The sequence below is a fragment of the Perognathus longimembris genome, chromosome 8 (genome assembly GCF_023159225.1).
Source record: "Perognathus longimembris pacificus isolate PPM17 chromosome 8, ASM2315922v1, whole genome shotgun sequence".
In the NCBI taxonomy this organism is placed as follows: Eukaryota; Metazoa; Chordata; class Mammalia; order Rodentia; family Heteromyidae; genus Perognathus; species Perognathus longimembris.
Genome location: NC_063168.1, coordinates 51,672,371 through 51,689,281, shown reverse-complemented (window position 1 = coordinate 51,689,281; position 16,911 = coordinate 51,672,371). Strand labels below are relative to the sequence as shown.

The following is a 16,911-nucleotide window of genomic DNA, read 5'->3' as shown; positions in this document are numbered from 1 at the left end:
TTAACCCCAATCTCGGGGTGGGAGGGACCTATTCTGGAAGATAATTTTCACTGAAATCTAATCAAACTTTGTTAAATGGATTGTGACAAGATTATAAATGATATGAAAAATAACATTTTTGATTTTTTTTTTTTTTTTTTTTTTGGCCAGTCCTGGGGCTTGGACTCAGGGCCTGAGCACTGTCCCTGGCTTCTTTTTGCTCAAGGCTAGCACTCTGCCACTTGAGCCACAGCGCCACTTCTGGCCATTTTCTGTATATGTGGTGCTGGGGAATTGAACCTAGGGCCTCATGTATACGAGGCAAGCACTCTTGCCACTAGGCCATATCCCCAGCCCCGAAAAATAACATTTTTAACATATGGCCATTTAACATTTGGCCAATTAAGAAAATGGGTTGCTATAGAATTTTTTTTGCAATTTTAAAAGGTAATATATTCTACCCTCATTAGGGTCCTCAGAGTTAAAGGAACAGGAAAGAAAAGAATGTAACTGAGTGCCAAGGCCAACAGCGTGCCAGAGGTCATGAGAGTAGAGTACAAGTGCAGAATTTCATAGGGCCAACAAGACAAGTCTATTTTCCCTTACTCAGGCCAAGTGAATTTTGCAATTACCAGTTGTGTTAAATGCACCAAATAAAGCTCCTAAAATTGATACTATAAGGCGCCACCTTAAGTTTTCCAGGCTGTAACTGTGCATAATTTTAAAATTATTACCTTTATTTCTTTAAGATAAGTTTAACTGAATTGTTACATGAGGCTTTGTTTTGGAATTTGTACTATTTATCTTAGGAATATTGTATAGAATATAGTTCATTCTTACATACACAGCATAAAATGTTGTCATTTACATTACTATAAAAACATCATGTACTATTTATTAAAATAATTTATGCTATGGTAATTCATGAACATATGCAAAAATTTAGAGTGTTTATGGACTTTTGGAACAATGGCAATCTTGCTTGCAAAAATTAAGATAAAAAAAGAACAAATTGTAAAATGGAGCTCAGAAACATAGCAATTGATTCTTAAGCCCATTTCATTTCAAGTAATATCATTTAAAACTAATTTCCATAGGGTATAACTTTAGATCCACAAAAGACACAATTTTACTGCCAACATGCAGTAAATTTTCATCTTTTCCTTCTGAACAAGAGTCATGAAGATATACAAAAGTAATTCCTGGGTGGGAAGCAAAGACAGATAAAATTATATTGATCCCACAAGGTAATGCCAGGAGATTTGCTCTGAAATAATTTTTTCCTGACTGGCCATGATTTCTCATCAGTTGTATTTTTCTTAAAATATTTATCCTAGACTATGTAATTATTAATTATGTCTTTGTGTACAACCAAACAAACTTAAGGCAGCATTGGATGCTGTGGTATCTAACCCATTTATGCGGCTTTTATGAAATTGGGAGGTACAAGGAATCTTTTAAACTTCTCCGCACTTTTTTTTTTTTTTGCCAGTCTCGGGGCTTGAGCTTCTTTTGCTCAAGGCTAGCACTCTACCACTTGAGTCACAGTACCACATCTGGCCTTTTCTGTTTATGTGGTACTGAGGAATTGAACCCAGGGCTTCATGCTTGCTAGGCAAGTACTCTACCACTAAGCCACATTCCCAGCCCTAAACTCCCTTTTTATAAATGAAATAAGTCTGTTGAAAATATGTAGTATTTTCCCAATTATATCACTTGGTTAAAATTTGCAAGGTGATAGTTTTCACCAGTTTATTATTACTAAAAGCATTTAGTTATTAAATGTTTCTCAATACAAATAACTGCAACTGGCTAGTTATTTGGTAAAGAAACTGCCTGATTATAATTCACAAAGAAAAATATGTTGCTTAGGGTGGTAATATCTGTAATCTACAGGCAGTAGATTACAGTAAGAATAGATAGATTCTACTACAATTATGTGATAATATTCAGGAAGACATATAATTATGCTGGCACATGGTATGAGAGAATCTTAAAAATGTGAATTGGCTGCATTGTAATCATTAAGCAGAGTATCCTGGAGCATACTCTATTTTCTGGGTACAAGCAATATGCACACACTGTACCTTTACTTGGCGATGAAGCAGTAAGTGGAAATTGCTTCTTAATCAGCAAAAACACTCTTTCTGCAGATTTTAATTTCTTCATCATACTCAAATTAGAACAGGTGATGAAGAAAACCTTTCCTGACATATATTCAACCTAGAGACAGGAAGAAAGACAGATGTTAGTTCAGTGTCAGTGTAAAGAACCATTTCCATTCCCCTTAATCAATGAAGATACAGTCTCTAAAGTAACAATAAAGAGGATCATTCCTGAGTTGGGAGTGGCGGCTCAAGTCTGTAATCCTAACTACCAGAGGATCATGGTTCAAGGCCAGCCCAGGCAAAAGAGAAGTTCATGAAACTCCATCTCAACTGGTGACTAGGCACAGTGGTTCATGTCTGTTATTGAAGAAGCACAGTGGCTGAGTGATGTGTAGATGTCACCCTTATTGACAGGGCCAAGCCCCTGCATCAGGAGAGTCCAAATCTCTAAAACAGCCAATGCACAAAGGGGCTGGAGGGGTGGCTCATGTAATAGAGTGGCTGTTTAGCAGGCATGAGGCCCTGAGTTCAATTCCCATTCCCTCTCACATTCTCACACACACATGTACACACAGGATTATGAATCAAGATATAAAAGTTTGAGACACTACTTTGAATTAAACCCGGAAGAAAAATTTTTAAAAAATGAACACTATGATACACCGATACAGCCAGTAAGTTAGTGGTGAATTGGAAAGCAGTATGCCTGAAAGTCTTGCAGAAGAATCTTGTAAGTGATCAGCAAGAGGGTTCTAATAAAAGAACACATAGGATGCAGGAATAGGAGTGAAAACTTGGTTGAAGCAAACTGTAAGCTAGCCTGGCAACATTTGCTGAATTATGCTGATGATAATGCCAGGTGGATGGAGATTCGTCTAGCTTGATAGAGCTATGAAATTCTGAGTACCCTAGATAGCTATGGCCAGCCACTGAAGAATCTTAATAGTGACAGCACTGATGTGGTGCTGGAGGGAGAAGATTACTGAGGTAGAAAAAAAAAGGAGCCTGGGGGCTAGTGGACCTGGATAATGGAGATAAGCAAGATTTACACATCAAAGAACAATTTCCCAAGCCCACACTTGGAATCCTAGCTACTCAGGAGGCTTGAGATCTGAGAAACCCAGTTCAAAGCCAGCCCAGGACAATCGGAACATAAGGAGGGGGCAGATTAGCAAGGGGAAGAATGGTCTACAATAAGATAAGAAAAATGGGTAGGCTCTGTGTATGTATCTGAAAGCATATATCCAGAAAAAGTCTTCCTATGAAAAGCAAGAACAAGCAGGGGATGGGAAGGAGGGGTGAAGACAGCCCGAACCTGCTCCTAAAATTCAAATCTCAAGAGGTGAATGTATTTGAATTACCCAATAGAAAGTAATATAACAGGTGACAACTGGGATAAATGTGAAAGTCACAGTATTCAGCCAATGAGGAAAAGGGGAGGGAACTTGAACAGCAGGACTGCTCAAGAGGTGCCTGCCTACTAATACCCAACCTCGCAAGACCACAATTAAAGTCTCACACCTCCTGTCTCTGAGTTCATTCTTTGAGCTTGGTATTTTGCTGAAAATGTTTAAGCAGATTGATGCTCTAATGAAAATTCATGATGAGACTCATTATTTTGGATGATATACACAAGTAAAACTACAATGAATATAAATATTCATAAAAGCAAGCCAGGTGTAGTGGCTCATACCCATCATCACAGCTTCTTAGGAGGTAGAGAGCCACAGGACTGAAGTTCAAGAATAGCCTGGTAAAAAAGTTAGAAAGATTCCCACCTTAAGAAAATAAACTGAGGGCTGGGGATATGGCCTAGTGGCAAGAGAGCTTGCCTCGTATACATGAGGCCCTGGGTTCGATTCCCCAGCACCACATATACAGAAAACGGCCAGAAGTGGCGCTGTGGCTCAAGTGGCAGAGTGCTAGCTTTGAGCAAAAGGAAGCCAGGGACAGTGCTCAGGCCCTGAGTCCAAGGCCCAGGACTGGCCAAAAACAAAAAACAAAACAAAACAAAGAAAATAAACTGAGCCTGGTGGTATATGCTTATAATTTCAGTTTGGGGAATGCATAGGTGGAAGTGGTTCAGGCAAAAGCATGGGACTATCTAATGTAAGGTCCACCATGGGAGGGCTCTGTGCAGATGCCCCCCCCCTGCCAGTTTAATTCTGCACCCAGTACCTGCATTACCTAGGTAACTGGCACACTTGGAGGCAGTTACCTCCCCTTCCCTGGGGTCATATCCAGTCCACCTGGCCATACCCTCCCACCTTTCCCTATACAACCAGCTCAACACAAGTCCACTCTTCTCTTTCCCTTTCTCTCTTACTCTCTCTTGCTCCTTTTCTCTTCTTCCTTCCCTCTGTCTTCCCACATCTCCATCTTGTGTGGGCCAGTTGGCTCTCCCCAATAAACTCTTCTCTGCCTGAACCATGTGGCCAGTTTCCTTTCAGGCAAACTTTACACCTAAGAAATAGGCTAAAGCAAAAAAGAGGTAAGAATGTGACTAGAGTGAGGTAGCAAGTATGAGGTCATGAGTTCAAATCGCACTATTTTCAGGAAAAAAGCAAAACACCCACAAATCCTAAACATAAAACTGAAACCAACACTAGATATTAATTAATCTAGATATTAATTTTAACTATACAAAGATTTTATCTTTTATTACTCATTTGAGGATTAAGTAAACGACAGACAAATATTTACAGATGAAATGACTCCTACAGTTTGTTTCAAAACAACCTGGATTGAGAAATGGCAGGAGGTAGGAATGGAAGAGAATGCACAGTGGTTGGTCTTTGCTGCAGCTGGGTGAGAACTATGTAGAATTCGCCCTATTCAGATGACTTTTAGATGTGTATGAAAGTCTCCATAGGGGAAAAACGGATGTGAAGAATACACAGGAAATTTTCTACTACAAGCTGTGTGTTGGAGGAAGTGCCACATGAGTGTCACACGGGAGGGAAAATGTGTTCATGTTCAAATGCAAACACCTGGGCTCAATAGTGCCCTGAATGGAAAGAAACCTTTTGGCACTGGTACCCAAGGGTATGTTTTTCCAGGGGTGGTTCTTACGTTCATGAAAATTGGAAAAGCACTGATTATAACTGAGTGATTCAAGTAAACAATCACTTCTGAATTAATCTGTTTTGTATATTCAGATGTTTGAATATTAATCTTGAAGCAAACTGAAGTTAACAGTTTCTCTTATCGTAAGGCTGATTTTAAGCATTCCTGTGCAAGCCATTCTACAGGAACTAACACTGAACACCAATTATTTGCCATACACCTTACAATGTGTGCTATCTATCTATCTATCTACTTACCTATGTATCTACCTACCTATTATCTATTGTAAAGATGATGTACAGAGGGGTTGCAGTTATATAAGTCAGATGAAGAGTACATTTCTTCTTCTTCTCCTCCTTCTTTTGGTAAGTTGTAAGGCTTGAAATCAGGGCCTGGGAACTACCCCTGAGCTCTTTTGCTCAAGGCTAGCAATTCTACCACTTTGAGCCACAGAGCCACTTCCAGTTTTCTAAAGGTTAATTGGCGATAAAGAGTCCCACAGATTTTCCTGCCCCATGGTCTTTGAATTGCAATCCTCAGATCTCAGCCTCCTGAACAGCTAGGATTACAAGTGTGAGTCACCAGCACCCAGGAATATATTTCTTTTTGAATAAGGTCACCCCTCCCCTCACTTTCTCCCAGTTTTTCCCTCCTGTCCCTACCCACAAGTAGTATAGTTCATTTTCAACATAGAATCACTGGTGTATTTGTTTACCCTTTGGCCCACCCTTTCTGTGCCCCTACTTCCTCCTCCTTAAAACAGATAAACTTACAAACAAGACAAAAAGTAAAGTAAACAAAGACAGCAGAAAGAGGAAAAAAATACCCCTCTTGTTTCCATTTCTTGGAGTTCAACAAATATTACTTTAGAGAATCAGATGCACATAGCTATTGAGCCTTTGTGATCCTCTCCTAAGAATATCCTCCTTTGTTCTCACCATGTAAATGTCTAGACACCTTAGACACCTATATAATTTACCATGTCCTGGGGTATAGTTTCTGTCTTTTACCCTCCAGTGTGTTTACTTGTAGATTTATAGTGTGCTATCAATCTTTAAGGATTGGATTAATCCTTTAAGTCTTATCCCACATGATCCTGAGTACTACTCTAATAAGACAGCATAAAAGAGTGTTATTTACAAGAGCACTATTCATAGAGCCCAACTATGGAAGCAGCCAAAATGAACAGGTTTTTTAAAAAAAGTGGTATATATACACAATGAAGTATTATTTAGCCATAAAGAATAATTTCCATCATTTGCAGCAAACAAACAAACAAAAACCAGTGTGGCACTATGTCTGGCCATATCATTAGCCTAGGTTGAACATGATTATATATTTATGATGTAATTTAGTCTGAATCTCACCTTGGCTGTTTCCTGGTTGCATGCCTTGAATAAAATAATTGGATTTGCTGGTGCTTTTAGGTGGTGTGGAGCACCTCCTTCATAGGGTTGTGAAGATTAAGAACATAAACAGAAGTAGGACCTAACAAGGTGTTGCCGACAAACATCAGCACTTGTTATTACGTAGTCATTATTTGAGTAGCTACACTGAACGCTTTGTTTGATTCCGTGTCCCAGACTACATATGGCAGATAGCCTAATATGACTGATACTTGAGTACTGAGTTTTGTTACCCAATTGCTTTACCACTTAAATCACATCCCCAAGTCTTTTTGTTTGTTTGTTTGCTTTTTTAAGATAAGTTCTCATGTTAACGTGGCCTGGCCTGGCCTCAAACTACAATCCTCCTTCCTCTACCCTCCCAATAGTTAAGGTGACAGCTACTCTGCCCCCATGTTATTCTTCGTGACTCTCCTGTCCGACTTCCAACACTGTAGGAGTTCCCAAAGATAAGCCATAAATTCATTAGTTTGTTTTTAAATACCAGATTTCCTACAATACCTGTTCCCCCCCGCCCCCACCCCCGCTCGCTTGCAACAACCAGCTCAGCCCACTTCCAGCTCCAGCACCTCATCAGAGTTTTCCAGCTCGTCCACGTCGCTGAAACTCACGACAGACACCACGAGGCCCGCGGGAGTGCGCTCCCTTTCTAGCTCCCATCACACCTGTTTCTGATGGACTTTACACCCCATCTCACCACCGCACCCCACTACCCACCCCAAGAAAAACACCCCCAACACCCCACCAGGTAAAACCGATCGCTCCCGAGCCACTCAAGCAACTCAACCCGAAGGCTGTCCGCATTCAATCCCGGTCCCACTCAAGGTTTTCCGTGGGAGAATCCTGGACGTGTCCGGCGGGGCCCGGCAGTGACGGACGGACGCGCGGGAAGCCGCCGGGTGGGGGTGGGAGTGGGGAGGGGTGCGGGAACTCCCCCTCCCGGGGACCCCATCGGGACCCCCGAGCTTCCCGGCGGCCATGAAGGACGGGACCGCCCCGCAACGAGGGCGGGATCGAGGCCGGAGTGGGTCTGGGGTCCGGGGCCCCGGCGGTTTCTGGGGCCCGAGACCCGGAGGCGGACCCTGGCGGGGACCGGGCCGCCCGCGCAACTCACCTGCGTGGCCGCCAGCCGCTCCCGCACCTCCCGCATCAGGAACGGCTCCAGGCCGCGGCCTGCGGTGCAGAAGAACCTGGGGGCCCCTTTGGTCCCCAATCCGGGATCTCCGGGCTCCATGGCACTCAGCGCGGCCCCGCGGCCCTGTCACGTGGGCGCGCTCGGCTGGCTCTAAGGTACGCCTGCGCGGGAGCGCGCGCGTAGCGCGGCGGGTTAGCAACAGCGACCTCTGTAGGTATTTTTGTTAACTACACGTAGGCCCTTAGGGTTAGCACCTAGGGTGTCTAAAACCCCACAGGTGGTTATTAAATTGATTAATAAACATTTAATCCACAGGTTTACATATTTTTCCAAACCGAGGGAACGGATGTCCCCAAAGGCCCAGAGACAGCGCAGCTGAGGTTGGAAATAAGTTTCTCCATGCTAGTGTAATGCATCTTTCTGCATGCCTCCCACCTTCCTTCTCTTTCACCTCAATACTTCAAAGAACCCTGTCTTCACCAAGAACTGGGCCAAACCCGAGAATCCCTAGCACTCAGAGTAGACATTCTTCCCCTCCAAAAAGTAGCTTCATGTTGCTCAGACAGGACACATTGTTTTCTCACAACTATTAAAGCAATGAAGAAACGTACCATCGAGGTTTGTGCTGTCTGATTTCAGTGGCTCACCTAACTGTACTTAAAGGGCTTTAATTTTTTTCAAACTTTGAACCTTAAAATGACACTGAAAATATTACTTTGGAAAATGGAGTGTATGAAATGCAGAAGTTGAACAGCATTAAATTATCTTTGTACCCGTTTTACGGAATCAAGTACATAGAAATCATTAGATGAATGTTTACTCTTTTGGCAAATGCCTCCTTGTGCTCAGAGATACCAAGAGGGATAAGTCGTACTGCCTTGCCTCTCTCCCCATTCTCCCACCTCATGATCTAGTAGGAAGAATGGTATGGTAAAAAAAATTCTTCTTGGGACCTGCAACATGAACTTTTCAAAGTTTTAGTCCTAATACTTCTCCATTTTGTGAACTCGCCCTCCCTCCCCCCTCCCCACCCCCCCCCCGCCCCCGCAATGGATCTAAGAGGGTAAGCATGTAGTTATACCATACCACATTCACTTCAATACTGAACAGCTACTCTGCTGTCCTAAGGATTTAAAAATGAGTAACAAGGCTCTGGACTTCAAGGGTCTTAAAGGACAATGGCACTGATTGACTTATCAAAGGTGTGGCCAGGAATTGGGGCAGCAGCACCAATAAAGAGGAGGCAGGGAGAGCTTCCTGGAGAAAATAATCCCTGAGCCCAGTTTGGAGCATTTGTGAGGGAGCAACAGCATGGCATGTTCCAGTGTCCAAGCATGCAGGTAAGGGGGGGGGGGGCAGGAAAGCCTGAGTACAGATAGGCCTGTGAGCATCATTAAGGTAGCAAGATGCAAGGGACCTGGTCATGTCAATGCTGCTCTAGGCTATATTAAGAACTCTCCAGCCTGTGCTGGATGGAAGCACAGGTGATTTGAGGCTGCCATCCTGCAGAGTCAATCTTCCCTTTACATCCCTCTCCTTCCTTTCCTTCTGATGTCTTCCTTCCAGAGCCATGGGTTGGCAAGGCCAGCTCTTGTTCTATTTGGAAGTTGGCCAATCACATCCATCAATGCCCTTAACAGAATACTTGGGATGAGTTGGGATAGATAGGGTTCTGCTTCCTTAGGGAGAAAAGAATTGATTTTCAAAACTGTATTTATTTCTTTATTGTCAACGTGATATACAGAGGGGTTACAGTTTCATATGTAAGGCAGTGAGTACATTTCTTATTAAACTGGTAACCTTCTCCCTTGTATTTCTCCCACCTTCCCCACTCCTCAATTTCCTCCCTAAGCCACCCCAAGTTGTACAGTTGGTTTACAGCATATTGTCTTGTAAGTGTTGCTGTTGCATTGCTTCACTTTTTACCCTATGTCTCTCCATTTTGATGTTCTTTTTCCCTTCCCTAGTTCCAATAAATGTACATACAATACCCAGAGTACCAAAATCAGTTACAATGACATCAGGGGTAGAACCATGGGGAATAAAGACGAAAGAAAAAGACCTAATTTCATATGGTACATTGAAAATATCAACAACAAAGGTAAACCACTTATTTCCAAAACTTGGAGTTTATTTTGCTTAGTATCTATCATCTTATGTGTTTGTATGTACATAGCTATTAAGCTATTGTGATCTTCTGCTAGGCCTGTCCTAGACATGTACTAGTTATTACCAATGAGGGAAACCATATAGCCTATGTTTCTTTGGGTCTGGCTCATTTCACTTAGTATGATTTTTTCCCAAGTCTTTCCATTTCCTTACGACTGGGGCAATGCCATTCTTTCTGACAGAAGCATAGAATTCCATTGTTTATATGTACCATATTTTCTTAATCCATTCATCTACTCAGGGGCATCTGTGTTGATTCCATATTTTAACGACGGTAAATTGTGCTGCAGTAAACAAAATTGTGCTGGTAGCTTTAGTGTGATCTTGCTTGTAATCCTTTGGATAAATGCCCAAAAGTGGGGTTGCTGGGTCACAGGGGAGCTCAGACCCTCCACACTGCTTTCCAGAGGGTTGAACAAGTTTACACTCCCCCCAACAATGTAGTAGGGTTCCCTTTTTTTTATTTTTATTTTTTTTTGCCAGTCCTGGGGCTTGGACTCAGGGCCTGAGCACTGTCCCTGGCTTCTTTTTGCTCAAGGCTAGCACTCTGCCACTTGAGCCACAGCGCCACTTCTGGCCATTTTCTGTATATGTGGTGCTGGGGAATCGAACCCAGGGCCTCATGTATATGAGGCAGGCACTCTTGCCACTAGGCCATATCCCCAGCCCCAGGGTTCCCTTTTAGCCACATCCCTGCCAGCATCTGATGTTACTAGTTTTCTTGATAATGGACATTCTTACTGAGGTGAGGTAGAATCTCAATATTGTTTTGATATGCATTTCTTTTATGGCCAGTGATGTTGAGCACTTCTTCGTGTGCCTCTTGGCCATTCTCATTCTCTCTTAGTTTTTCCTCCCCATCTCCCCACACACAAGTTTTATACTTCATTTTCAACACAGTGTCTAGTGAGTACCACTGCTACATTTGTTCACCCTTTGTCCTTCCATTTTTGTACCTCCCCTTACCCTCTCAAAGACAGATAAACAAACAAACATGACCCAAACAAAAATAAAACAAGAACAACAACAAAGAAAAAAACCTTGTTTCTATTTCCTAGAGTTCATTTTGATAAACATTATTGCATATGGTCAGAGGTCCACAGGCATTGTGCCTTTGTGTTCCTCCTTTGGTCTCACGGTGTCTGAATGCCTAGAGTCCTGTATAATTTTTCAGGTATTTTAAATCTAGCTTCCACATAAGAGCTCAGCCTTTTGAGTAACTAAGCATCTAGGAGGACCCATGAACATCTGCCCACATAATACCACAGAGTAACTTGTAAAAAGAAGGATTTTATAAATATTTTGGAATTCCATTGCATGGCCACCTTGTGGTAAGACCTCAGATGTGGACACACCAATTTGTCAGACACTAGATATTCTCCATATTTTGGTGGAAAAGACAACCAGTATATCTTTATGATAGAAATGGAGAGGCATATGTGGAAAAGTGACTGGCTAAAGACAGATAATTTCAGCCATTTTATATGCACACAAGCAAGCAGATACATTGCTGTACAGAACAGAAAAGTCAGCAAAAATTGTATCATAGCATATGTAAATTCTATCTTTAAAATGTTATGTGCCAGTTATTATTTATATCATTGTAGTTTTAGAGTAGCATCACAATTCTAAAGATGCAATCTTTATTTTCTGATTTAGAGCAACAGTTTCTTTTCATGTTTTCTGTTGGCCTCTGTTTTGCTGTTCATGCAATTATTTTAATGTACTACTACAGTCAAGTGTTTCCAGGGCCTTTTCTGAAAAGTATGCCATATATTTAATGCATATTTCAGAAGGCCGAGGCAATTTGATGTGATTTTATTTGTTTAAATGTATTTTGTGCCCATAAATTGATTTATATCTGATGTACCCTTATGATGTCGCAAATGGAAGGCAGTAGGTAAATTGTTTTTCTGATACACTTGGCGGATGAGCAATTGATAGAATCTCCAATTTTGTTCAATTTACTCAAATGAATTATATTGCGTAAGTAAAATGAAGCTATTTTCTTCTTGCAGTTATGTGCATCTTACTCAGACTGTTATTTCAATATTTGTTTTCTCTTGTTGCATTTGTGACCATATTTATGTGAATTGTTGTTTCTCTCTCTCTCTCTCTCTCTCTCTCTCTCTCTCTCTCTCTGTCTTTCTTTCTCTCAAAGATAGAATATCTTTATGTCACTTAAACTGGCTTCAAATTTCTGGGCCCAAAAGATAGTCATGCTTCAGCCTCTCAAGTAGCTAGGACTATAGTGTATGATAGTGCCAACTCTTTTTCTATTTCATGGTCTAAGGAAAATCCCCAGAGCTGTCAAATCTAGTAAGGATCCATGCTTTTTTTATATTTTCCCCTTTCATGTTTTTTTCCCCCTGTAAGTCTTACTCTTTTTAGTGGATGGGTCACTTATTCTTCATGTTTTATCAGCAGTAATTGTAAAAAAAGTCCACCTAAACTCAAACAGATGTGATCTGCAAATTGAAAAATAATAACTGGGCACTAGTGGCTCACACCTATAATCCTAGTTAGGAGGTTCAGATCATCAGATCACAGCTTGCAGCCAGACTGAGCATAAAAGTCTACATACATGACTCCATCTCCAACCAACTAGCAAAAACAGCTGGATTGTGGGATGGGAATGTGGCCTAGTGGTAGAGTGCTTGCCTAGCATGCATGAAGCCCTGTGTTCTGTTCCTCAGCACCACATAAACAGAAAAAGCTGGAAGTGGCGCTGTGGCTGAAATCGTAGAGTGCTAGTCTTGAGCAAAAGAAGCCAGGGACAGTGCTCAGGCCCTGAGTTCAAGCCCTAGGACTGGCAGAAGAATAAACAACAAACCAGCTGAATTGGAGGCATGGCCTAAATGGTAGAGTGCAAGTGGTGAGCAAAATGTTAAGTAAGAGGATAAAGCCCTGAGGTCAGCATAAATTTTTTTAGATAAAAAAGCCAACCGAGGGACAGGTTCTATTTTCTTAAAAATAAAGAGAATATCCTGTTTTACATTAATGCTACTTGGCAAAATAGAATCTGAACAATTTAAGTGGACATTGGCTTAATTCAATCAGGTTTTTCTCTCATTCTGGAGAGATGAGCATAGATTATGAAGCAAACCATTAAGCAGTTAATCATTAAGCATTAATCATTAAGCAGTTATTCATCTCAATTTTACTTTTTGTGGAAGGGTGATAATTCATTGCCACCCACAAATATTTTGGGCTGTTTTGAGAAATAGATTTTGAAATTATTGAAAATGTCTATCTGATATATAAGTAGGTTTATCTTCTCAATATTTTTATTAACAAGTAATTTTTTACTAATAACTTAATAAGCAATATTCATACAGAGTTATGAGGTATAGTGTGCTATTTCTTTTCTCTCCCTCCCTTCTTGCCTTCCTCCCTTCCTCCCTCCCTCCCTCCTTCCCTCCCTCCCTCCCTCCCTTTCTTCTTTCTTTCTTTTCTTGAGCTGATCCTGAGTCTTGAACTCAGGGCCTGGATGTCGTGGACTGTACTGCCTGGGTTTGCTTTAAGCCACAATGCTCAGATCTCAACCTCCTAAGTAGCTACAATTATAGGCACACTGACACCCAGCCTAGTGTGCTGTTTCAACACATGTATACTACATGGACCAATCAAATAAAAATAATTAATTTCCGGGCTGGGGATATAGCCTAGTGGCAAGAGTGCCTGCCTCGGATACACGCGGCCCTAGGTTCGATTCCCCAGCACCACATATACAGAAAACGGCCAGAAGCGGCGCTGTGGCTCAAGTGGCAGAGTGCTAGCCTTGAGCGGGAAGAAGCCAGGGACAGTGCTCAGGCCCTGAGTCCAAGGCCCAGGACTGGCCAAAAAAAATAAATAAATAAAATAATTAATTTCCAACTCTGTGTCATTACTTTGTTTAGAGTCTTCAAGAGCCTCTCTTCTAGTTATTTATAAAATGTATAATAGTGTTTTGTGAATTATAGGATAACTGGATTGTAATCTCCTCCCAAAGATTTTGTACAAGAAAGATACTTTACTTTCTTATAAGCTTTTTGGTCTTATTCTGCTATTAGAACTGGTTTCTAAACTTTGCGTCTTGGTCTAATGGAATTTCAAGTTTCCTGTCTAAAACCAAACAAATGACCTAAGGCCAGAGGAACCCCTAACAGCTCAAATAAACCTGAAACAAGACAGGACCACAGAATTTCAGATTTCTTGTTAAAACAAATGGCATGTACAGATGACATTTTAGAAAAACAAGGTTCCATGTGCACTATCAGACAGGACTTACCAGAGACCCTATTCAAAAGGCCTTGTGGGTAACCGCAGGTGGCCTACTTCTGATGAGGAAAACTTTACTGAAGATTCTTCTGGAAAATATTTTTACTTTTCTTTTGAAATAAATACCAGAGAACTCACTGGTTCTGCACCTACCTCTTTTCTTTCTTTCTTTCTGGAATGCGCCTCTGAATCATTTATGAGGGGAAATAGCTTGCAATCAAGAGACCCTCAGCAAAACAAAAAACAGAACAGAAGAGAAAGCAGCACCACACCACACAACAAAATAAACTTCCACAAGTCAAGAAGCTTGAAATGAAAGTTGGGAAAAGGCTGGAATGTTCGTAACATTGTTAAGTCGTGAAACTGCTTGTGTTTTCTTGTGAAGTGAACACCAACTGTCATGGTTTAATCTCCATAAGCTTCCTGTTATGTCTTGTTGACAAAAAGCACCAAATGTAAACAAAGACTATCCTGCACTGAACTCATATACTGGATGCAGATAAATCCCCAAGATGAAATGGTGTTTGTAAAACCTGGCCAGAACTCTGAAACAGGCCAAAATGTGTACCTAGTATAAAAAGTCCATGCTGTTCCCCATAAAGCATTGTGATGCCACTTTTGAAACCAGGATGAAGTTGGATATGTAATAATTTACTTGGTTTTGCTTTTATGTTTTCATATTTCTAAATGTTCATGTAAATGTGATAGGATGGCATACCTAATTGGAAGATAACATTCATTCGTTCATTGAATAAGTACTTATTGTTTATGATCTATGCCAAACTTTGTTTTGGATAGTCACATGGAAAATATCAGTGATTAAAACAAATATTTCTGTCCTTAAAAATACCCATTTTGCTGGGCACTGGTGGCTCATGTCTATAATCCTAGCTATTCAGGAGGCTGAGATATGAGGATCACCATTCAAAGCCAGCCTCGGCAGAAAAGTCTATAAGACTCTTATCTCTAATTAACCATTCAAAAAATAGGAAGTGGCACTGTGGCTCAAATGATAGAATGCTATCCTTGAGCACAAAGAGGATGAGCGACAGCACCCAGGCCCTGATTTCAATCCCCACAACCAAGAACAACAACAACAACAAAATACCCATTTTGAGGGACTGGAAAACATAGCTCAGTGGTAGAAAGTGTGTGTAGCTTTTATGGGGTTGATGTAGGAGGATAGCAAGGTTAAAGTCAGCCTGGGTTACATAGGAAGACCAGGCCAAGTGGGATCTGGCAAAAAGAAAACAAGATTTACAGTTTCAGGTGGAAAGGGCAAGCCTCCCTCATTTGAGTTCACTTTTGACACTCAATGTACTTTAAATACTTACTTAGCTAAAAGTGTGATTCTAGAGAATGAAATAGCATAACCTTATATATTGACTTAATTTTCTGAGTATGCAGTATTACAGATGTATGGCCTACAAACGTCAAATGAAGTTTAAATCTATTAACATAGATAAGGGGAAAAAGTTCATTCTTGATTATGTTGAGATTATAAATTATGACTATCTCATACTTTCACCAAACATTTTAGGGCATATCAACTTCACAAACCAAATGTGGGCATTGTTTTGTGCAACTTGAGTTTATAGAATTAAAAGCAATGTGTGTGTGTGTGTGTGTGTGTGTGTGTGTGTGTGTGTGTGTGTGTGTTTGCCAGTCCTGGGGCTTGGACTCGGGGCCTGAGCACTGTCCCTGGCTTCTTTTTGCTCAAGGCTAGCACTCTGCCACTTGAGCCACAGCACCACTTTTGGCTTTTTCTGTTTATGTGGTGCTAGGGAATCAAACCCAGGGCTGCATGCATGCTAGGCAAGCACTCTACTGCTAAGCCACATTCCCAGGCCCCCAAAAGCAATATTTTTTAATTAATAATTTTATAAATTCTATGCTGGGTGTCAGTGGCTCACACATGTAACCCTAGTCAGGAGGCTGAGATCTGAGGGTCACAGATCAAAGCCAGCTCAGGTAGGAAAGTCTGTGAGACTCTTATTTCCAATTAGCCACCAAAAACAGCCATTCGTGGAGCTATGGCTCAAGTGGTAGAGCATCAGCTTTGAGCAAAAAAGCTAAGGGACACCGTCTAGGCCCTGAATTGAAAGTCCAGTATTGGCACATACACAAAATAATTCTATGGCTTCTTTCTTTTTTTTTTAAATTTAATTTATTTATTAATTGAACACAAATTTTTTTGACAAGGTGTTGTGCAAAAAGGGTACAGTTACATAGTAGGGCAGTGTGTACATTTCTTGTGATATCTTACGCCCTGTTTTTCTTTCCCTTCTCTAGGTCAGGTAGACATATATACAATATACAATGTATCAAGAACATATACAGTAGCCACGTGGCCAAGCCCAAGAAAATTCGCCTAGGGCTTTAAATGTAATGTCGATATTAGACAATATGTCGACAGTAGTCTTATATGAACGTACATACATAGCTTTTGAGCTATTGTATTCCACTGAGAGGGCAATTTTTGACCTTTATATGTTGAGTAGTTGTTTGGTTTTAGTTACATACTGTTGGGTCGCTGCCCCAATCCTGTGGGAAATACCATTTGACAAGCAGTTTTTGGTTTCACAGACCTGGTCTCTACTGTCTCTCCATCTCCCTTTCTTAACAGTCATATATCAGGGAGAGCATGCCCCTTTGTTTTCTGTGTTCTAGGCTTGTCTCGATCAACATTATTTGTTCAAGTTCTGACCATTTCCCTGCGAATAACAATATTTCACCATTCCTAATCGCTATGTAGTATTCCATTGTGTATAGGTACCATGTTTTTTTG

General features: G+C 41.1%; 1 protein-coding gene across 3 annotated transcripts in view; it reads right to left on the bottom strand.

Annotated features, from left to right (window-relative positions):
* Thumpd2 (THUMP domain containing 2) overlaps positions 1-7,808 on the bottom strand; it is a 35,405-nt gene extending 27,597 nt beyond the window's left edge. For all 3 annotated transcript variants that reach the window (XM_048353065.1, XM_048353066.1, XM_048353067.1), the window contains exons 1-2: positions 7,674-7,808; positions 2,067-2,202 (exon numbers count right to left, since the gene is read on the bottom strand). In XM_048353065.1, the coding sequence (XP_048209022.1) occupies positions 2,067-2,202; positions 7,674-7,793 (256 nt within the window). In that variant the 5' untranslated portion in view covers positions 7,794-7,808. The remainder of the gene's footprint in view (positions 1-2,066; positions 2,203-7,673) is intronic.
* Between the last annotated feature and the right edge of the window lie 9,103 nt (positions 7,809-16,911).